Source organism: Podarcis muralis, chromosome 9 (genome assembly GCF_964188315.1).
Source record: "Podarcis muralis chromosome 9, rPodMur119.hap1.1, whole genome shotgun sequence".
NCBI lineage: Eukaryota > Metazoa > Chordata > Lepidosauria > Squamata > Lacertidae > Podarcis > Podarcis muralis.
The window spans coordinates 9668347-9691582 of NC_135663.1; the positions used below are offsets into that span (position 1 = coordinate 9668347).

At 45.2% G+C, this 23236-nt stretch overlaps 1 protein-coding gene and 1 long non-coding RNA gene across 2 annotated transcripts in view; both read left to right on the top strand.

Moving 5' to 3' along the window:
* Nucleotides 1-2959: 2959 nt before the first annotated feature.
* Nucleotides 2960-4615, top strand: LOC144328935 (uncharacterized). The gene is made up of 2 exons (XR_013394317.1): nt 2960-3054; nt 3912-4615. It is a non-coding gene; the product is annotated as an uncharacterized LOC144328935 (long non-coding RNA).
* Nucleotides 4616-17127: 12512 nt separating this feature from the next.
* The window catches only part of GC (GC vitamin D binding protein), a 39523-nt gene continuing 33414 nt past the window's right edge, over nt 17128-23236 (top strand). Inside the window, exon 1 of the mRNA XM_028744811.2 lies at nt 17128-17283. Coding sequence (XP_028600644.2) covers nt 17220-17283 — 64 coding nt within the window. The 5' untranslated portion in view covers nt 17128-17219. The remainder of the gene's footprint in view (nt 17284-23236) is intronic.

A 23236-nucleotide genomic window follows, 5' to 3' on the forward strand; every position in this document is an offset into this window, starting at 1 on the left:
TGCATCTCATTCTAGAAACCCTTTGAATCAACGTCCTTTGACCCAAGTGATCTGGGATGCTGAGCCAAGTTTCCCTCATTGTTTGTGATGTGTTTCTGCAGCAGGTGGCAGTCCCGCACTCTCAAAACTAGCATGTTGGCTCCCTCCCTTGACCAACTGGTCATTAGCATTATGCCCAGCTGTGTCTTCTGGCAATTTAAAGACCATTTCAAACATGGCTTTTTGTCTGCACCTCCAGGCTCCCCGGAGCACCATTTCCCTAACATCATCGTTTAAAGCCGGATGTGGTGTCAGCGGGTTCAAGCAGACCCAGCCGCTGGGGAGTGCCTTTTGAAAGGAAGTTTATTAATGATTAGATCTGATGCTGTGTACTCACTGTGCAAACAGCCCAAAGGAGATCACAGGGAGAGAGAACGAGAGCCAGAAGTACATTGACCTCCTCCCTGTTTGTTGAATGGCGCGCTTACGGGATTTGAGCAAAGTGTCAGAGAAATGAGAAAATATTTAACCAGCTCTGCAAAAGCGCCACTGAAATGTTAACTTAGCAATGGAAGTCCCCAGAGCTGCTAATGGTGCAAAGTGATGAACATCACCCTAGCTGGTTAAAAGGCTGTTATTATAAAGGTCCCTTGCATCTGTTAAGCACTTTTGTAGCTCAATATTTTGCAACACAATTCTCCTTCTCTTTTTAGGTGGGGAAAGAGTAGCCTGGAAAGCCTCAGTTGTCCCAAAGCTCTTCTCTCTTTTTTTAAAATAATATTTATTATTTTCAGTAGATAAACATAATAAAAAAAAAGAATTAACAGTAATAAAAACAAGCAGAGAATAAAACAGAGAAAAGATAAAAGAAAGAAAAAAGAAAAAAAAGATACATACAGCATATTACCACTTAATTAATTAAAATTAAATATCATCCATCTTCATAAACATAGTATTTGACTTCCTCAGATCTCTTCCATCTGAATTTCTTAGTAATTATATGTAGCAGTTTCCAATATCAATATTTCAAAAAACCATATCACAGTCCTAATCATATTACATGACTTTCCTTAGCGTATATTTTCTTGTTTATAGGTTTAATTCCAGTTAGTCCTAGGCCTAATTGTTTCTTTCAAGTGGTTACATATCTTTAATATTACAATATTTATTCAAATAGTCTTAAAATTTCTTCCAGTCTTCTTGATGTTCCTCTTCTTTCTGGTCGCGGATTCTCCTGGTGAGATCAGCCAGCTCCTAAGCTCTTCAGGAAGCTAATTGTTGAACCCACACGGAGGCCACTCCCATCACGACTACTCTGTGCAGGCGCTGGCTGCACAGAAGATGAAACCGTAAGACTTGTTGGGAGGCTCACAAAGTAGGTGGAGTGCTATTACAGAGGAACCTCGGTTGTGGAATGTAATCCATTCCAGACGACCCTCAGACTTCCAAAATGTTCAGTAACTGAGGCTCAATTGCCAGTCAGCAAATTCCTTTTTTTAAAATGGAGAAATGTGCCTCGGAAGCCGTTTGACTTCCGAGGTGCATTTGAAAACGGAAGCATTCACTTCCGGGTTGTCAGCTTTCAGGTTCCGAATTGTTCAGCTTCCGAAGCGTTCGGCAACCGAGGTTCTGCTTTACGGTGGTACCTCGGGTTAGGAACTTAATTCATTCTGGGGGCCCGTTCTTAACCTGAAACTGTTCTTAACCTGAGGTACCACTTTAGCTAATGGGGCCTCGCACTGCCACCGCACGATTTCTGTTCTCATCCTGAAGCAAAGTTCTTAACCCGAGGTACTATTTCTGGGTTAAAGGTAAAGGTAAAGGGACCCCTGACCATTAGGTCCAGTCGTGACCGACTCTGGGTTTGCGGCGCTCATCTCGCTTTACTGGCTAAGGGAGCCGGCGTTTGTCTGCAGACAGCTTCCAGGTCATGTGGCCAGCATGACTAAGCCGCTTCTGGCAAACCAGAGCAGTGCATGGAAACGCCATTTACCTTCCCACCGGAGCAGTACCTATTTATCTACTTGCACTTTGATGTGCTTTCGAACTGCTAGGTTGGCAGGAGCAGGGACCGAGCAACGGGAGCTCACCCCGTCGCGGGGATTCGAACCGCCGACCTTCTGACAAGTCCTAGACTCTGTGGTTTAACCCACAGTGCCACCGGAGTCTGTAACCTGAAGCGTCTGTAACCTGAAGCATCTGTAACCTGAGGTACCACTGTATAGCAAAAGTCATTTTGCACTGAGCCACAGCACCGACCTGTGCCCTCAGAAACTCTGTAAAAGGAGCACACTTTTTCTTAGGCATACTAGCATGCCAGAAAGAGGATTCTAGCCTAGCCTTCTTCCTAAGAGGCTAGATTTCTACATGCAGTGAGTTTAAAAAAGAAGAAGTACCAGGAGCATTTCACTGTGTACTTCCATACCTACACTCTGTACCAAATCTGCAGTCATAAATCATGCAGAACACTAGGAGTGAAGTTAGTTTCAAGAATATCAAATGCATGTGTCAGATGGCTCGTGGCATGCAAGAAATTAGACTAATCCCATCAAGGCTTGGAGCACATAGAAATGATTTAACAAGTGAAACTTTATGTAAGAGAAGGAACAGGTTGAGCCATGAAACACAGGTGATAAAAATGGGCCAGAGGTGTTTGCCTTGGAACAACGTGGAAAGGCTTAGCGTAATGGGAAAGCTGCTCTGCAGGGGAAGAAGGGAGATAATTAAAAACAGCCGAAAAGGGGGGAAAATACAAGCAGTTATATTTGTGGGAAAGGAGCAGTAATTGACAGCAACGTTAACACAATTATAGCCACTGTGATAATTAGATGTATAATTTCCCGGCAATTCTTACAGCTAAGGGCAGGATGTGTACAACACAGTATAAGAGGAAACCTGGCTGGTGTACAGAACACTGTGGTCAAGGGAAACTTAGGTGAAGTTCTTCAGATGTTGTCGAACTCCATCAGCCCCAGGAAGCATGGCCAAATGTCACAGGCGACGGGAGCTAGAGTCTAACAACATCAGGAGGATTCCCCATTGGCTACTCCTACATTTAGGATGAGCAGAACAGCCGTAAGTCTGCAACTATAAATGGCAAATCAATCAGCAACTTAAAAGTTGAGTCCTAGTCAGCTAAGGCTACACTACTAAGCAAGCTTACTAGGAAGCAGGGATGAATGAGTATTTTACCTGTGAAGTTAATCAACTGAAGGTTTAGTTGATTAAGAGGTGGAGGCTAATTTTGATGGGGATGGGACTGTGAATTATAAGCTGTCAGGGACTGGACTGGACAGGAGGAATGGGAAATGAGCCCTTAGTCTGATCAGCTCCTCTCATAAGAGGAGGAAGAGTGGGAAGTTTTGTCTTCCCTGACTCCAGCTGTTTCAGGAAGAGAGGGAGACAGGGATGATGTAGAGCTGAATGAGGAAATGCCTAGTTACGAGATAGTGGAGGATGAGGAGGGGGAAGTTAGAGAGCAGACAGCAGAGACCTCCCTGGAGGGTATGGGAGACCTTTCTAGTCCAAGGGCTCGCTGGTCCCTCCACATTCAAGAACAGAGAATGCGGAGGAATGTGACTCCTGTGACTTCCAGTCAGTGTGGTGTAGTGGTTAAGAGCAGTAGACTCGTAATCTGGTGAACCGGGTTCGCGTCTCCGCTCCTCCACATGCAGCTGCTGGGTGACCTTGGGCTAGTCACACTTCTTTGAAGTCTCTCAGCCCCACTCATCTCACAGAGTGTTTGTTGTGGGGAAGGAAAGGAAAGAAGATTGTTAGCTGCTTGGAGACTCCTTCAGGTAGTGATAAAGCAGGATATCAAATCCAAACTACTACTACTACTACTACTACTACTCTTCTTCTTCTTCTTCTTCTTCTTCTTCTTCTTCTTCTTCTTCTTCTTCTTCTTCTTCTTCTTCTTCTTCTTCCTATAGGTTTCCAGGATGTTGTGGGAGACGGAAGAGGAGGGACTCGGAATAGCCAACTTCTCCTATGTGTGGAGACATGGATCTTTTATCTTGTAACCAGATGACTGAAGAAAAAGCCATTAAATACGAACTGTTTGTTCTTCTTGCCTCTGAGGCTAGCAGGGGAAGAGAGGATACTCCACGCCTGACATAAGCACACTCACTTATTTTTGTTCTTTTGTTTTACTGTGCCACAAAAAAAGAGGACTTGCCCTGGGGCTCTCGCTGGCTTCTTTGGGATTGCTTGTGTTACCACATTGCAGTGCCCACCTCTGAATCTTTCGATTCTTTCAATTGACCGAGGGCAATGGAGCCATCGCCCATCTCTTTGGAACAATATTCGCCTATCCTGAAGAAACGACTGGTCCATGTTCAACTGCTGTTCACATGGAACCCCTGTCTACTTCGGCCTTCAAAGTTCTTAAAAATAAAAACCTTATTGGAGTTTTTATTTAAAACAACAGAGTTTTAAAAATAAAATGTCAAAGGTGTTCTTCCTTTCATATAACATATATTTTGTTTCGTATCTAAGATATTTCTCACCCTGCATCTGTGGTAGAATTCTTTTTTTAAAAAAGATGTCTTTATAGTTTGATCAATTGCTGTTTGCTACCCTGTGCTCATTTTAGAGGAAAGATATAATTATAATAAAAAGTACATATTTATGCCAACTTTATTTTGTTTTGTTTTCAGTGGCTTTACCATATCCCAATCACCTGGGATAAATGGTCCAGGAATCTCTCTTGCTACTGTGATTTTGCTAAAATTAGCTGTGCATTTAGACTACTACTTAAACCTCCAGGGAAGGCTTGTTTTCACTTTCCTTTAGTTTAAGCTTTGCTCTTGACTGCCCTTTCCGTGCTTGCCATATGCACGGATTTCACATCAGGACATTTATTCTGAAATGGACCGATCCGATATCCCACAAGGATTACTGATCTTTACCAACAAGTGTCCTGAGCATCAGGTTTGGCCTTTTGAAATGTCTTTGGGGGATTCCGCTCCATCCCTTCAAAGGTAAAGAGCTGATATATCACATGCCATCATCCATAATGCACCTAATCTTTCCCCAAGGAGGTCCCAGGCAAATGCGGGGGGGGGGGGGAGAGAGAGAGAACGGGACTCAAAGGTTTTGACAACAATTCACTGTTAATGGTTAACTATCCAGAGCAACAGAAGAAATGGCAGGTACCTAATGTGCTCCAACTGCTAAAGACTGTCAGGAGCTGCCAGGTTCAGTCCCGGAAGTCTGCAGGTAGAGCTCCAGAGATTCCTTCCTGAATTTCTGGAGAGCCACTGCCCATCAGTGTAGACAATAGTGAACTAGGTGAAACAATGGACTGACTGAATATAAGGCAGCTTCCGATGTTCCAGTTCTCCCTCTTATTTACAAGGGACAGGCTAAGAATACAGTGGCACCTGCATTGCTTTGGGTTTGATCAGTGACATGCAGCCAGTGAACTAGGGGGACTAGCTAAGGTTACCAGACTTATTCCAATTAATCCGGGGACACTTCAATGGATTTTGTATGGGGACTCATCTGTAACGGGGACTGTCCCCAGGAAACGGGGATGTCTGGTAACCTTAGACTAGGCTAGTCCCCTAAATGTGCCCGGTAAATTGAAGTACAGTTATACCTCGGGTTACAGACGCTTCAGGTTGCGTTTTTTTGTGTTACGGACCCGCTGAAACCCGGAAGTACCGGAACGGGTTACTTACAGGTTTCGGGGGTCGCACATGCACAGAAGCACTAAATTGCACTTTGTGCATGCGCAGAAGTGCCAAATCGCAATCCGCACATGCGCAGACACGCCACTGCGGGTTGCGAATGTGCATCCCGCATAGATCATGTTCGCAACCCGAGCATCCACTGTATTAAAACCTGGTGCCTTCTTCTGAAAACCTAGTAAGGTGGGCTCCGATGGGAGACAGGAGCCTTCCCACCACCTTCCCAAGACCTGTACAGCTTTGAGAAGGAGGCAGGAGGACTCCAGTATCCTATCAGGTGCCTGGTGCCTCCTTCCCAAAGCCTGGGAAGGTTCTGTCTGGCTTAGGGAGGGAGGCAAGATGCTCAGAAGCATGATGTCAGGAAGTCAACATCAGCCTTTCTCCAATCGCCCTTGTAAACTGGTGCCTCTGACCCTAAGTGTTCCCCTAAGAAAACAATCACCACACCACACTGGGTTTGATGTGGGTGGGAAGGTGGGAGAGTGGCAGTGTGAAGAACAATGCTCTTCGTGTCTGGATACACATGGGAAGTTGTCAGAGACTGTGTCAGATCATTGGTAAAACTGGCTGGCAGTGGCTGTTCAGGGTTTTGGGCAGGAGGCATTCCCATCGCAACCCTACTTGGAGATGCTATCCAACATCCCATTCTCACAGTGGCCAACCAGTTGCCCACCATGGGAAGCACACAAGCAGAATCTGAGCACAAGAGAACTCTCCCTTCCTGCGCTTTCCAGCAACTGGTGTTTGCAAGCATACGGCCTCTGCCATTTGTAGTTTCATCCTCCATGAATTTGTCTAATCCTCTTTTACTGCCATCCAAGCTGTTGGTCATCACTGCCTCTTCTGGGAGTGGATTCCATAGTTCATTGTGTGTATTGTGTGAAAGAGTACTTTCTTTTATCTGTCCTGAATTTCCCAATGTCCAGCTTCATTGTCTCTATCAAATTTTCTCCATGCCATACATTACTATGCGTTTCAAAATGCACAGTTATCCTGCCATATAGTATGAGGGTGGCATTAACACAGCTAGGCCCATGATATTTAGGCAAGCTAGGCCAGGGATAGGGAATACAGTGGTACCTCGGGTTACATACGCTTCAGGTTACAGGCTCCGCTAACCCAGAAATAGTACCTCAGGTTAAGAACTTTGTTTCAGGATGAGAACAGAAATCGCACGGCGGCAGCGGGAGGCCCCATTAGCTAAAGTGGTACCTCAGGTTAAGAACAGTTTCAGGTTAAGAACGGACCTCCAGAATGAATTAAGTTCTTAACCCGAGGTACCACTGTATATACTTCAGTCGTGTTGCCTCTTGCTCACCTTGTCTCTATCCTGAAAAATCCCAAATTTACTGAGATTGGAAAACAGAGGTATTATTATTAATTCAAAAGCTTCACTCCAAATGAAGATGTCCACAAGTGCTGCAGTCCTTTGGCTCGAGATACAGAACTTTCTCCAAAGCTATGCTTCATCACATGGGCACTTTGTTTGGCCTGGCAACCTGCCAACTTGCATAAGCCAGGGACAACCTGGCACCAATGACCCTTTTGAGGAATAGGCTATCTCAGGCTCCATTTCTGGGGTCAGAGAAGAGATGACAAACTACAACTTGTCAAATCCATTTCCTGTGCGGCTAAACATAGGGTGGGAGGGGACAGTGCAGAGGCAGAAGGGACAAGAGTGAAGGATACAACAAAAATGGATCTCCTGATCAGGGATGAATCCCAAAGCAGCTTCTAAACAATAAATAACACTAACATAGTAGAGCATAGAACATCACAAGTACGGCATAAATAATGTAAAATAATTCACAAATCTTCAGTAGAACAATTACAATCTATAAAACACTATTAACAAAGAAGGTTGCAGGTTCGATCCCCATGCAGGACACTGCATAATTCTATTATTCTATGAAGGCAGTAACTAAAAAATAAGCTAAAGGTAAAGGTAAAGGTACCCCTGCCCGTACGGGCCAGTCTTGACAGACTCTAGGGTTGTGCGCCCATCTCACTCAAGAGGCCGGGGGCCAGCGCTGTCCGGAGACACTTCCGGGTCACGTGGCCAGCGTGACAAAGCTGCATCTGGCGAGCCAGAGCCGCACACGGAAACGCCGTTTACCTTCCCGCTACTAAGCGGTCCCTATTTATCTACTTGCACCCGGGGGTGCTTTCGAACAGCTAGGTTGGCAGGCGCTGGGACCGAACAACGGGAGCGCACCCCGCCGCGGGGATTCGAACCGCCGACCTTTCGATCGGCAAGCCCTAGGCGCTGAGGCTTTTACCCACAGCGCCACCCGCGAAGCTAATTACCGCAAAAGTCATATTATGTGACTAACAATTCAATACAGCATTTATAATCTATAAAACATTATTAGCAACATTAGCAAAGAAGCAACTAAAAAAACAACAAGCTAAGTGCTGCTAAGTTCATACACACACTCTCCACACCTCCATGACTTATATTTTTTCACTCTGTTCAGTTCATGAAAATACACACAATCCCTGTTGCTGAGCCAGCTCAGCCAGATGCTCTGTGACCTGGGGTCCTCAGGTAGCTGGCCATGGTGGAGATGATGGGGCACTTGGGCCTGCTGCCGGCGGTAAAGTGGATGTTGGCTCTGGGTAGCCAACCCAGGTGCCATTGATGAGGAACTCACCCACGTCACCCTCAATAATCAGAAGGTCCATTCCCTCTTGAGGAAGGCTCAAGATGAGCCTGTTCCTCCACAGCGACTCCCCTGCTGAGTGCCTGAGGGCCCTGTTCCTGCCTCTCTCCACCTGGCCCAGGGCGGGGCCTGACTGGCCTCACAAGGACTGCGGCTGCAGCTACTGCCCAGCAAGGACTGGGGTATTTGGGGAAAAGTTTGGGGGGGGGGAGTTTTTGCTGTTGTTAGTGATATTAACTTTTTGTATCTTTATTTTTATGTGAAAATTGTTCAGTTCGGTTATGTAGTTTTTAATGTTTTTATTTTTTTATTTTTAGGACTACTTTGCTTTATTTGTAATTGTGTAAATCTTTTCATATTGTAAGCCGCCTTGAGCATTGTTTTAACTGTAGAAAGGCGGCATACAAATAAAATGATGATGATGATGATGATGAAGAGTTTGGATTTGATATCCCGCTTTATCACTACCTGAAGGAGTCTCTAAGTGGCTAACATTCTCCTTTCCCTTCCTCCCCCACAACAACCACTCTGTGAGGTGAGTGGGGCTGAGAGACTTCAGAGAAGTGTGACCAGCCCAAGGTCACCCAGCAGCTGCATGTGGAGGAGCGGGGAAGCAAACCTGGTTCACCAGATTACAAGACTACCGCTCTTAACCACTACACCACACTGGCTCCCATGATGATGATGGTGATGATGTATCTGAACTTCTTGGTGGCAATATTTGTTTTGTGGCAAGGAAACAAAGCAGTTCTGGCATGTTTCGGTGACTGTCATTACTCAGTTATTGAGTTGGCATTTGAGAACGTTGGGTGCAGTGTGCCTCTGAATATCAATTCCTGGAAATCTCTAGTGAGGAGAAGGCTTGAGGACTTCCCTTAGACTTCTGGTTGGCCTCTGTGAAAACAGAGCGATGGTCTAAGATTGTCCTTTGACCTGAACCAGCAAGGCTCTGCTTACACCACTGCTTACATTACTGGTATTGCTGGTCCCCTTTCAGGGCCCTTCATTTGGCAGGAGGTGGATATTGCTGTACAGCCTGGATTCTTGTCCAGCCAATTCTGGTTGCCAGTTTGGGATTTTCTGTGGAGCGGAGATCCAAAAGTGTTTGAAGCTTATTTTAAGAAAGTAGCATGAAAGGTTCGATTCCATTGTATTTATTTATCCCGCAGTTCCAGCAGTTTTCTTCTAGAAATAAAGTTTACTTTGAAAGTTTGGGATCCCCCTCCCCCCTTTAAAAACTTGTGCAAATTTTCATTAAAACTTCATTTATTCCTCTTACCTTCATGGATTGACCCACAAACTTTCTTTCTTTTATTTGTTCAGGGCTGAGTCCTCTCTCTTGCTAATGGGGGATCATCATTTCTCTCTGCTCCTGTTGGAATTTGAAGTGGGAGAATTGATCTTTCTCTTTCTTCAGGGACTTCCTGGGCTCCATCAAGATTATACTATTATAAAAGCCAACCAGCTTCATTAGATGTCTTTGGAGCTTGTGGGGAAGTTACCTTTTACCAGCTGCTTTAGAAATGTTAATCCTTATTAGATGGCGATTAAAACCCTCTTTACTTAAAATGAGAAATGTCAGCTCCTCATTGTAATGCCATGTTAATCTTTCTAAACGCAAGCACAGTATTACAGACAAATGCAGTGCCTTTGTGTCAACCCTTTTGCCATTGTTAGCATTCCCTTTCTCCCATTTACAGCTGTTATAAATGAAAGGGACCCTTGTCTCACTATGCCTCACCTGACACAGTGACATTTTGCTCTTCATAAAGAAATTGTATACAGAAGCATCATGGGTTGTCCCCTGATGGTGAGGCTCAAGCATCATTGGTCCAGTCCTTGGAATACTCAGCCAATAGAGATGCACCAGGGACTTTTTCTTTCAACCTTTAAACAGCTGCCTAAAACTTTACTGTCCTGCCCAACTTACACTGGCAATTAAAAGTACATATTTCTATAATGGTTAGTTGATGGCTTCTGGTTTTAAATTTGCACATGCCTTTATTATTTACATGTATCATTGTAAGCTGTTTTGATCAATTTTTTAATGATACAGCTGATATTTTTAAAAATTAATAAAATAATACCATCAGGCCCAGCAAAGGAATACATTCAAGGTCATTTAATGCAGACATCCTAGCCCATAATATGAGTTGCAGTAGGCTGTCTCACTGCCTTTCTCTTCCCCATAGCCTTGCAAACAAAGCACACCCTCATTCCTCCAAGGAAGATATGAATAATTACTGATAAACTCCAGGACAGATTGCACCATGCTTTGGAATGCAGTAAATAAATCAGAGGACAAGACAGTGATCTTGAGAAAATTGACTGAGCTGGAAAATTGCATCCATTCCAAAAGCTCATGCAAGTGCAATGGAAAGGAAGAAAAATGGAAGCTGTTTCCACTGAGTGGAGTTCCTTAGTCTTCATCGAGTCACGATGCTGAAAGAGAGTCATTGTCATGTTCAAATCCAAGAGCCTTCTTCATAAGCATTGCTTATGAAGTTGCTTCTGGGAAATAACATGAATTAGCTGGGCTTTTTTAGTCTTCGTACTGTGGTTTTTTTAATGTGGTTTTAATTGATCTACTTTGTAGGCAGAGTATGTTCTACAATCCAATCCCATTCACTCAAAGTTAAGCCCAACAGAATTCAACAGGAACGTCTACGAAATAGGCTTAGGACTGGGGACTTAGCATTCTTGATGCCTACAAGGCTCAATGGTAGATCAGTTGCCTTTGCATGCAGAAGGTCCCAAATTCAGCATCTCCAGAAAGGGCTGGAATAAGGATCCCTGCCAGAAACCTTGGGGAGCCACTGCTAGTCAGTGTTGACCACTCAGAGCTAGATGGACCAATTGTCCGGCTCAGTATAAGGCCGCTTCCTATGTTCCCATGGCTTTGGAACACACCTTTATTTGCTGGGCTTCCCTTGAAATTCTCTACCTCTAAGGGCTATCATTGCTCAGCCTAGGTCCTATCATGAACAGGAAGGCTTTGTTGCCCTTTCCTTTGTGAAAGTGATGAAATTATAAAATAATAAACACTCAGAACAGCAAATGGTCAGCTTGGCTAAGTAGATTCACTCCTGTAGCTGGGACACCTTTTCTAGCTAGGAAGATGCTTCACCACGTGTGGCAGCTGTATACAAAACCGTGAGTTCCCAGTCTGATCTCCCAACTGCTTGCTTATATGAGCATCTAGGTTATTCTGCTCTTCCCTATAAGTCATGGGTGGCCTAGGGGTGGCCCACGTTTGGCCAAGGGAGTCAGATCTTTGTCTCCCTGCACGGACCAGCTTTGATGGGTAGGTGGGTCATGATGGTGTCAGCTTTGATGGGTAGGTGGGTCGTGATGGTGTCAGCTGTCATGATGGAGTCAGCTGACTGATAGCAGACCCCTTCAGTCTTCCCACCCAACACTCTGGCAGTCCTGGATCATTCTGGGTGGCCCAAACTAACCTAGGATGATTTAGAGTTATCTTGATCCAACTCAGGTCAAGCACCAATTTCCTTGAATCAGCCCTATTTTAAAGGGCCATCCTTACCATCATTGATCCTTGCCCAGTATACCTCGTCGTGTCTCATAAGGGTTGTTTTTTTTTAAAGACCTTTTGACCTGTGAAAAGAAGAAAAGAGATTGTTTAAGAGCTATGGGAGATGTCTTGCGATGAAAGATTTTAATAGCCTCGACCTGCTAAGTTTTATTGAAAAAGGTCAAGTGGCGGCTTGACCGAGGGGTGAGCTCTTACATAAAGGATGAACACAAAAGGTCCCATTTGCTCTGATTAAAGCGAAATCCAGGCACTTTCCCCAGCTGAGCTTGTTCAGTCAATACTGAATGTAAGAAGAATGCACAGAGTGCATAGACTGTGATGGAGGTTTGAAACCCCGTGGATGAATGACTGGGTTGGGAAACAAAGTGCAGCAATCTCCCTCTTTGCAACAGGTGAGAAGCAGTCATGTCACAGAATGTGGGGTGAAGATTTGAAGCCCCCCTCACATATTCTTTTGTTGATTCCATTTATATGCTACCTTTCCTCCAGAGAGCTTGATACTTTCCCTCCTGCCCATTGTATCATCACAACGACGCTGTGAGGTGGGTTCATCTGAGAGCGAGTGGCTGGCCCAAGGTCACCCAATGAGCTGAGTGGGGATTTGAACCCTGGTCTCCCTGGTGCTAGTCCAGCACTCTAACCACTACACCACACTGGCAGAATGGGGAACCTCAGGCTCAGAGGCCAACTGAGGTCCCCCTGGCCTGTTCTGTTTGGCCCTTGGAAATGTCCCCAGACCACACACCCTGCTCAGCCACATCTTCATTGAGTGTCGTTATTGTTGTTTGCCTATCTGGAATATATCCTCGAACACTCTAATAGCTCTTGCCTGCCTGGATAAAGGATAGTGAGGGGCGTGCAAATGTGTGTCAAAATTAGCCTACACATAGAAAAAGCTAGAGCCATATGCTGAGCAAGGGTCAAGTAATGGCACGGACTAGGGGAGAGGTGAAAAGATGAGGGGGTCTTCTAGGGAGTTGAAGCAAAGAAATGACTATGATTGGGGTGAAAGGATGAAAATCGGGGGGGGGGGTGTCAAGAAATAACAGGCTGTGGTGGAAGAGGAATTAATAAAGCCTTTGGGTGAAGACTTGATTTTTAAAGAAAATAAGAAAAGCTAGCCAACTCATATAAAAGGTAAAATTTAGGTTGGTTGCACAGTCCATTTTGTCTCTGGCCCCACCCACCACAGGAATGTGCCCCTCCCAGAAGGTTGTCTAGAAGATAATGTGCACCTTGAGGTGCAAGCGGTCTCCCTCTCCCCCCCCCCCACTAAAGAAAACTGCTAAAGAAAACCAGACTGTAAAATACTTCTAGAAGCGTCTGGTTCACCCCAGAAAGTATTTTTCATGAAACAGAGCTAGGCAAGGACGAGCTCATCATTCCCTATTTCTAAAAAATGTGCAAACAAATTCAGCCTAAGGTCCCTTGCCTCTGTCCCTTGCTCTTGCCACTCTTACTACCCAGGATAGAAAAGGAAGGTGTACATTCCATTAAAACACAGTTAGAATGTCTCCTGAAATATATCAAGAGATCTCTATGTCAGGGGACTGAATAGGATATTTGTAATGGGATCAGCCCTCCAATCTGCATTGGATGTTTACGATGTGTTATATAAGCACCATGATATCTGGCAGACTAGACTTCAACCTTTGTCTCAGGAGGAGATTAGCTCTGCATTGTACATGCAAATGTTTTATTTAAAAAGCTGGGCTCACTCACTCCGCTTGCTTGCCTTTCGTTAGAAGCTGTGGACCTCTTGGGGTGTGTGTTTGTGTGTGCATATGCAACCTTATACAGTGTCAAGACCATCTAGTTCAGAACAGCTAGGGTGGGGGACCTGTGGTCCTCCAAATGTTGTCGTCTTGCAGCTCCCACCATCCCTACGCATTGGCCATACTGCCTGCACATTGCTTTCCCACCCCATGCGTTCATCTCCCCTGAACCAAGAGCAATTCAACCAAGCCAGCTGAAACCAAGAGCACCACATTCAATTTTATTGTCAGTTATCTTGGTTTATTATTATTTTTGCAGGCGCATTTCACAAGGTTTCAGAATAGGGCTCAGCTGCTGTTCAGGGTCAAAGGGTTTATCCATACATGTATCAGAGAGTGGGTTTGTAACATTTGTGGTTGCAGGACTGATCTAGCCTGGCTGACAGCAATTCTTTGGCGTCTAAAGGAGATGTCTCTGTTTCTCAGCTCTGCTGCCAGAGGTCCTTTCAGCTGGGAGTCTCAGAAGATGCCCTGAGACCTTCTGCATCCATGCAAAGCAAGTGCTCTGCTATAGCTCTTCTCCTCCAGCTCTTACAGTACCCCGAGTGGCAAGAGATTCTGCCCTGTCCATCACAGCTTGTAGGTTCAGCTCCTGGATTTGAAGACAAGAATTCACAAATGCCCAGGAGCAGATTGCCAGTTTTTGATTTCCCAAGTCATGGTACCTGGATGGAGCCATCAGGAAGAGTGAATGACAGATCCAGGGCAGGCAGGCAGGCAGTTTTATTGCACATAGCCAGAGGCTGCCGCAATGTACACAGAAACATTCAACAATTAAAAGAAAATATACTGGATTGATACAAAAAACTTAAAACGGTTATATTATCAAGACATTGCCCACTCTAAACAGAGCTATAAAAGTACCTTAATATACAAGTTAAGACATTAAAAAATAAAATTTATAAGCTAAAATTATCACATGGCCACTAATATATTAAGAAATAATGTTAATTGATACAATGTGCAATTATATTCGGAGTTTGGTGATGAAGATAGACTATAGCTTGATGTAGATAAGGTCAAATAAATTCATCTCCTTTACAGTTGGTGGCTACCTTGGCCAGGTCACATACTTATCTGTGTCTGCGAGGAGATATAAAACCATGTCAGAGGTGTTTTGGACAGGGGACCTTGTGATTATAGGTGCTAAAAATCTTTCTCTTGCTTCATTATATAAGGGGCAGCGCAAGATATAATGCATAAGGTCCTCTACTTCAGGACATCCCCTAATGCAAACACGTTCGTTTGTTGGTATGCCTCCGTGTCTCCCATCTCTATAAGCAGGGTTTATTGTAACCCTGTAAAAGCTTTCCAAAGTTGTACAAAAGTCAATTCATTAAAATAAGATGAATGTTCATAGGCCTCTCTAAGTTTAAAATATAATGGGGCGCATGTAGATGTGTACATAGAGTTTAGATCGTTTTTAGTTGCCACTGCCCTTATGGTTCGTTTAAAGATATTTTTCTGGGACCGATCCAGGGCAGTGCCTGAAAGACTCCAGCAAAAAGCCATAGTAACAGCAATCTGTGCTTGCTCCGGTCGCTGGTGCTGAGCAATAGGGGGGTATAGGCTGGTGTTCTCTAATGCAGGGTCCCCGTGACCATTCACCCTGTTTGGAGAGAAAGGTTTTCAGCATGCACCAGAAGCACAGAAATGATGGGGCACCATGCTTCACACCTTATTCCTAAAGGGAGGCTGTCATGGGGAATGAGGCTAGCAATAACTGCTAGTCATGATAGGTTTGTCTTAGGGGTGTGTGAATCTGTCAGTTTCAGTTTCCTCTCTGTTTCTTATTTTTCCAGGCTTAAATTAAGATCTCCACATTTCCACATCAGCTTGTGATTTCTTTTTTTTTTTTAAGTCCCCATGAAAATTCACCAGTAATTTAGCGCCAGTGTCTCCTCATATTCACATCTGCGTGGAATTTTGAACAATTATAATAATAATAATAATTTATTATTTATACCCCACCCATCTTACTGGGTTTCCCCCATATGCATGTTCTTTTTGCAGAACAATCTGTAATATAATGTCTTTTTATATATTATACCTGATATTTGTTAATGGCAATGAAAAATACAGATATATAAAAAGGATAATTCTCTGAATGGCATGATCCAGATTTGGGGCAAGTGCTTTTGGTGAGAAAACTCCAGCATAGATTTAAAAACACGAAACATGCAGCAAAGTAAAGTGTGGAGATAGAGGCTATTAAAGCCTTAAAACCCTTGTGAGTTCTTTCAAAAAAATTCCCCTCTTCCCCCACATAGAAAAAGACTACATATTTGGTAAGTTTAAAATACTTTACTTACACACTCTCCAAAGGTCAAGTTCATGTGCATATCTATACAACATTTAGAAAAGTTACACACGCAGTAAAACTTGGCTGAGCATCAGTGGTGAAAGTTCCTAAATTATTGGTCTAGGAACTCAAGAGTGACTTTTAAGACCCATTCAGTCTGAGCTGCAGCAACCAGCTCTGACCTCCTCACACATTGAGCTTCTCTGGTAGATTGGAAGCTTCATCACCTAGTCCCTCCCAAGGGGAGCTAAGCCTGTCAGGACAGCTTACTCTATGGTGTTAACCCCTTTGTGCATTAATTAGACTACAATATGTTGGTTGTATGAGACTGGTTAACTCACAATATTGATATTATATCTTAATTATCTCTGTGTGTAGCATTAATGCACTGTGTCATTTTCACGTTAGAAAAGCCCTGCTGGATCAGACTAAAGAGCCGATTCTTCTCTCCCAGTGGCAATCAGATACCCATGGAATGCCCATAAGCATGAGTTCTTTAGACTCTTCCACTAAAGATCTACAGCAACTGTTATTCAGAGGCACACTGCCTCTGATACTGAATGTAGTACAGTCTAGGGATGGGGAGAAAATTGATTTCGTTTGCATTTAAAGGTGGTCTAGCTTCTTCTGGGAAGATGCAGCTGGTAGTCAGGGAGGTCTTTTCACAGGGAAATGCGATGCCTAGCTCTCCTTCCTGCCTGATGCCCCATCCACTGGCAGCCCTGGATCCCTTTGGGCCATCCAAACTGACCCACGGAGATCTGTGGCTGTCTCAGTCCAAGTTGTCTGAGGCCCAGTTCCCTCCAAACAGGCCTGATTTGCATTGGGATTCAGGACAAATCTGGTGCATGGTTCTAGAGTCTACTCTTTTATTAGATAAATGTGCCACATTTGATGCGGAGAGTATTGTCAGAAACAAGATTCTGCAGCAGAAGGACCACATAGGTCCTCTCTCTTTTATGTGCCAAAACCGAGCATTCTTAAGTTAATGTTTAAAATGGAATATGGTCTGGAGTCTGTCAGCACCCACCAGGGTCTGTTTGCCTGCTGAAGAAGCTTCAGATTATCTCAGTCAGGCCAAGGATGCATGCCCCCTGCCCCACTCCAAAATTAATGATTGATCAAAAAATCGGGAGTAAATAGATATAAGTGGCATGGCAAACTTTTCCGCCGCCTTTGTGAAGCAGCCCCCGGGAAGCAAACCACGATCGTATCATTTTCCCTTTAAACTTGTGCAATTGTCAGGGGACAAAAATGAAGGCCGTCATCATAACCGCCTTGCTGCTCATGTTAACGTATAGCCATGCAATCGAGAGAGGTAAGGATTTTTTTAAAATATACATATGTATGCAGGCACACGTTGTGTGTTGCTGCTGTGGAAACTTCCATGGGAAATTTTGGGTTGCCTCCGACAGCAAAGAGAAAGGGTTCGATTTTGTTCTTTCTAAGACCGTGTCAAGAGCTTCATAATACGAGCAGAAACGTTTGAGAGGATTTCCTTGCGCTTGAACAAGAAATTGCTGTTTCAATGGGTTCGTAAACTACACTGATTGCTTCTGGTCCTTGCTTGGCAGTGAGAAAGAAACTCATTATCACTTGCTTGGGAAAAATGTGTTAAGCAGGTGAATTTGTAAGAGTGTTCTGAAGAGAAATATTCTGTGTGTGTGTGTGTGTGTGTGTGTGTGTGTGTGTGTGTGAATTGCTTGGGCATTATATGAACTCCTAGATTGTGTGTGCCCACATGTATGTTAAAAGGTCTGAAAGAGACCCGTCCCAGGTCACAATTTGTGAAAATGATTTTGCTCACCTGCATGTATCATTGGCGCCCCGGCTTGTTCAGAACTTAGAGGATGGAGACCTTTGAACTTCTATGAACCTTGGGTCCATTTAATTAATAAATAAAACAATTTATAAATATTAATAAATATATAACATACAGTGGTACCTCAGGTTAAGTACTTAATTCATTCCGGAGGTCCGTACTTAACCTGAAACTGTTCTTAACCTGAAGCACCACTTTACCTAATGGGGCCTCCTGCTGCCGCCGCGCCGCCACTACACGATTTCTGTTCTCATCATGAAACAAAGTTCTTAACCTGAAGCACTATTTCTGGGTTAGTGGAGTCTGTAACCTGAAGCGTATGTAACCTGAAGTGTATGTAACCCGAGGTACCACTGTAATGTAATAAAAAATTGAAATGAATAAAATTTTATGCTCACTCCCATTAGCCCTAGCTAGCAAGACCAATCATTATTTAGCTTCGAATATTTATTAAATTTGTTAGTTGCTTTATCTTGCCCAAGGCAAATCAAAGCGCCATACAACCAAAACAAAAAACCCCACCACACATAGATACATTAAAACAGAGTGTTGCGGGTAAAAACATTCCATCTGCTTCTAATAGGCCACAGATAGTTAGAGTCCTGGTTACAGAGTAACGTTTTGCCATGGATACTGGAATTTGGATTTCAGCAACATCTGGAAGGCCACCGGTTCCTCATCCTCATATTATATAAATGTCCAGAGTCCAGGCAGGCATGCCCATCCTCTATATGTTCATACAGGATTCACCTATCAAACTCCATAAGCAGAACTCCCTTGCAAATATTTTCATTTGTACAATGGGGCTCTCCCCCCCCCCCCATCCTCTCTCAGAAGAATTCACCGTCGCACTAGATGAATGTTCCATCTGCACAAGCGTATCAGTTTACCAGATTAAATGAGCCCACTCTCCTCCCGCCCCAAGCACCTTGCACACCCCAAAATTGGCTCTGGGGCAGTCGAGAGAGCCCCCCAGAAAAGCACATGGGAAGGATAGCTCCATCCAGAAAGGTGATGTGCTTCTGCAGGCAGAACATTCATCTCTGCATGACATCAAATTCCACCCAATGTCTGGAACAACAACTCCCGTATTCCTTGCCCATTTGCCATGCCAGCTGAGGCTGATAGGAATTGTCGTTCAGCAATATCTTGAGGGCACCAGGTTGGGGAAGCCTGAATTTGATATCCCCTCTAAAGATGAAATAACAGTTTCCTAATTCATCCTAAAAAGAATTCAACAAAGCTGTTTCACTGAAACCTGAACCTCTACATGCACACAATCCCCAATTATGCTCACTGGTGGGTATAATATTTTTTTGTTATTGCTAATATAGAATTGAATTTAACAAGTGGCAAAGATTTCACTTGTAGAACTAGAGTTAAGCAAAGAGAATTTTTTTCTTACTGTCTCCTGATTTACAAAGCCAGCCACCCACTCAATTCCTCTACCAAACCCATATTTCCCAGTAAATACCAGTTTTGAAAAAGTATTTCTTTTGAAGCATTTTGACACAAAGGGAAAATATTAATTAAATGTGAGAAGTAGTGGGAGAGGGAAAGGGGAGGGTGGAAGGCTCCTTGCAAAAGGGTGAGATTCCAGTAGAAAATTAATGTTGGATTAGAGAGCAATTATAAAAGAAAGTTCAGCCAGGAAAGAAGTCTAAATGTGACCCCAACCTTGCTGCATTTGTAAAAGAATACCCCTCCTGCAATACCTGATTTGTTTTTAATATGCAAGTCTATCTTTAATGGTCAAATCTAAGATGGCTGTCTGGAGGACCCAACATTGGCGAAGGCTGCTCTAAGACACCTTGAACTCCAATATTTATTTCTATGCTCAGAAAATCAGAATAAGTATTGGTATCAATATAGTGCAGGCATGTCCAACAGGTAGATCGTGATCTACTGGTAGATCACTGGACGTCTGTGTACATCATTGGCTCCCCCCAAAGAAGCTGAACAACTGTGGCTCCCCTAAAAAAAGCTCAATATTTTACTTCCTCCCTGAAAAAACTCAGCTTTGACCTGAACCCCCAAAAAGCGGGTAGATCACGGCCAGTTTTTAACTCTGTGAGCAGATCGCAGTCTCTTGGGAGTTGGCCACCCCTGATCTAGTGGATATCAACAATCCTTGAATTCAAGAGATAAATCATAGAATCATAGAATTGCAGTAAGAGACCCTGATGATCATCTGGTCCAACCCCCATTCAATGCAGCTATCCCATAGAGGGATCAAACCTGCAACCTTGGCATCATCAGCACCACGCTCTAACCAACTGAGCTATCCAAACAGGCAGCCTTCTAGCAACTGATCAGATATAGCCTTCTAGCATTTGAACATTCTAGTTGGCCTATCCCAGTATGCCAGTTGATGTAAAATTGTGCCCCTGTTTGCCCTTCACCTCACCACTTACCTGTGTTAGAACACTCTGCACCTCCAGGCATATCCTCAGAAATTTCGTGAGCAAGTTCTGTCGGGGCAAGAGGCTGCCTGATACTGAGTCCATCTTGCTCAGAATCATCTACAGTGTCTGTCCGTGGTTCTCCAGAGTTTCAAGCTCAAGTTTCTCCCAGTCTTACCTGGAGATGCCAGGGATTGAACCTGGGATCTTCTGCATGGACCTTCTCCCCAAGCACGGAGCCAAGCTCAGACGCTGAGTGAAGGAATAGAAGTCCTTGGAATATAATAAGATGCCTTGGTCCCTCTAGCCCAGTAACTGGCAATGGCTATCCAAGGAGTCTCTCCCAACCCTAACTGGACATGCCAGGGATTGAATTTAGGACCTTCTGAAGACAAAACAGATGCTCTACCACTGAGCTGTGCCCCCTTCTTCAGTTGCTAAAAGCACATTTTATTTCTAGGCGTTCCCAGGGCAAATGCGTTATTTGGTGGAATTCCAACCACAAAAGGATGAACCCACCTTTGCCATGATAATATCGCACATTCTCTCTTCTTTTGATCTGCATTCAGACACCGACAAGCTCTTTCTCTTAAGACTTTTTCAGCCATAGAACAATACAACTCCCCAAGGCAAACGAAGGTGACAATTTCACGTTGCAAGTAGCTAACCAACAGGAACAGGGAAAACACAGGGAGCGGATTAGATGATAAAGAGCTAAATATGCACACTGAAGGATTAAGTATTGAAGCTATTCATACTTTTTAAAAAATGTGTTTTGGAACAAAAGAAAGAAAAACACTGCGGAGTCTGCTTAGAATACTTCCTTTGCTTCACCAGCACGTATATTAAAACTGGAACAAAACAATACAAGTAAGTTCTACCTCTGCTGTCAGATACAGTGGCTGGAAACTGCAGGAAGGGAGACCATTACTGCCCTCACGTCATAGACATGCCTGCCATAAGCATCTGACTGGCCACTGTGAGAACACAGTGCTGTGTGAGATTTGCCTTTGGCCAGATTCAGCAGAGCTCTTCTTATGTTCACAGTGTGAGTCCCTCTTTTCTATTATTATTCTGCAATGTTACTTTCACAGCTGGCTGGAGAGATGAAGCTGCCATATTCTGAGTCAAACCTTTGGTCCATCTAGATCAGTGTTTCCCAACCACTGTTCCGCGGCACACTAGTGTGCCGCGAGATGTTGCCTGGTGTGCCGTGGGGAAAATTCGAAAGATTTTTTTTTTTTTTTTTGTAAAAGTCAAATTAGGTCCTAATCTATCCCTCGAGCGCCTCTTGTCCGTTATTGTGACGCATGAAGCGTGTTCCCGCCCACTCCCCGCCCTCCCTTGCTTCTCTCTCTCTCTCTGTGGCGCTCTCCGCCGCTTCCTGCTGGGCATGCACAGCTCGCCTCGCGCTTCCATTCCGGCCCCTCCTTCCCCCGACTACCCCGCCGCTCCATTCCTTTCTCTTTCTCGCGTGTCAGAGAGCGGCGGCGCGAGCGCGGCGGTTCCCTCAGGGCTGACGGAGGGCTCGAGGAGGAGGAGGCAGGACGTGGAGGCGGAGAAAGCGGCGGCGGCCACCCCCCACCTCCGGCTCGAGGCCCGCGTAGAAAGCTGAGGGGGAGAGATAGATAGAGGTGGGCGGCGGCGGCGACCACGACCAACCGCCATAGTAGTTGTAGCGGTGGCGACGGCGAGCAGGGACTCCCGCTCTCTCTCCGTCGTGTCTCTCTCTCTCTCTCTCCCGGGCCCGTCCGTTGAGTCTCCCGCGCGCCTCAGCTACAAGATGAGCATCGAGATCCCGCCGGGTCTGACTGAGCTGCTGCAGGGCTACACGGTGGAGGTGCTGCGGCACTGGCCGCCGGACCTGCTGGTCTTCGCCGCCGAGTACTTCGCCAAGCCGCGCTCTCCTTCCTGCCTCGCTTTGCTGCCTCCTCCCCCCCACCCCCAAAGCTTGGAGGTTCCCCGGCGCCGACCCGCAGGTTTGACCCCCTTCTCACACCTGTTCGCGCTCCTTGCACGGAATGGGGCGGATGGGGAGGAACGGGGCTCGCCGCTGCCTCCGCTCGCCCTCCCCCCCTCCGCCGGCGGTCCCGCGATTCTTGGCTTTTTGGCGGTTGGCACAGAAGGAAGGCAAGGGGGACGGGAAAAAATTGAATCTTACACTTTCGTGCGTCCCTCCCGGCGTGACGCTGCGCGCTGACGTCACGGGGCTGTAATGGTGGTGTGCCTCGAGATTTTTTTCATGAAACAAGTGTGCCTTTGCCCAAAAAAGGTTGGGAAACACTGATCTAGATCAGTATAGCTGCGTGACAGAGGCTCTTGGGCTCTTACAATGGGGGGCCTTCATTAGACCTTCTCCCAAAGGTGGTCAGGGGTGAGGAACTCTCAGTCTGTGGGGCAGATGAGGCCTGTGGTCCCTTTGAATGCAGCTCACCTCTTCCCAGACTCTGCAGGTGGAACGTTCCGCAAGCAAAGCATCAGGTCTTCCACCGGACTATGAAAGAGCAGCTTCCACCAGCCTGGCAACAAACATGAGAGTCTTTTAAGGATGCATGGGATTCCACCTGCAGTCTTGGGTATGGGAACAGGGTGCTCTGCTTCTGTCCTATGGTGTGGGTGGCACTGTGGTCTAAACCACTGAGCCTCTTGGGCTTGTCGATCAGAAGGTTGGCGGTTCAAATCCCCATGATGGGGTGAGCTCCCGTTGTTCTGTCCCAGCTCCTGCCAACCTACCTGTTTGAAAGCATGCTGGTGCAAGTAGATAAAGAGGTACCACTGTGTTTGGAAGGTAAACAGTCCAGTGCCGAGGGCCTTCTGGCGGTTCCCTCACTGCGAGAAGCCAAGCTACAGGGAACCAGGCAGAGGGCCTTCTTGGTAGTGGCACCTGCCCTGTGGAACGCCCTCCCACCAGATGTCAAAGAGAAAAACAACTACCAGACTTTTAGAAGACATCTGGAGGCAGCCCTGTTTAGGGAAGCTTTTAATGTTTAATAGGCTACTGTATTTTAATATTCTGTTGGAAGCTGCCCAGAGTGGCTGGAGAAACC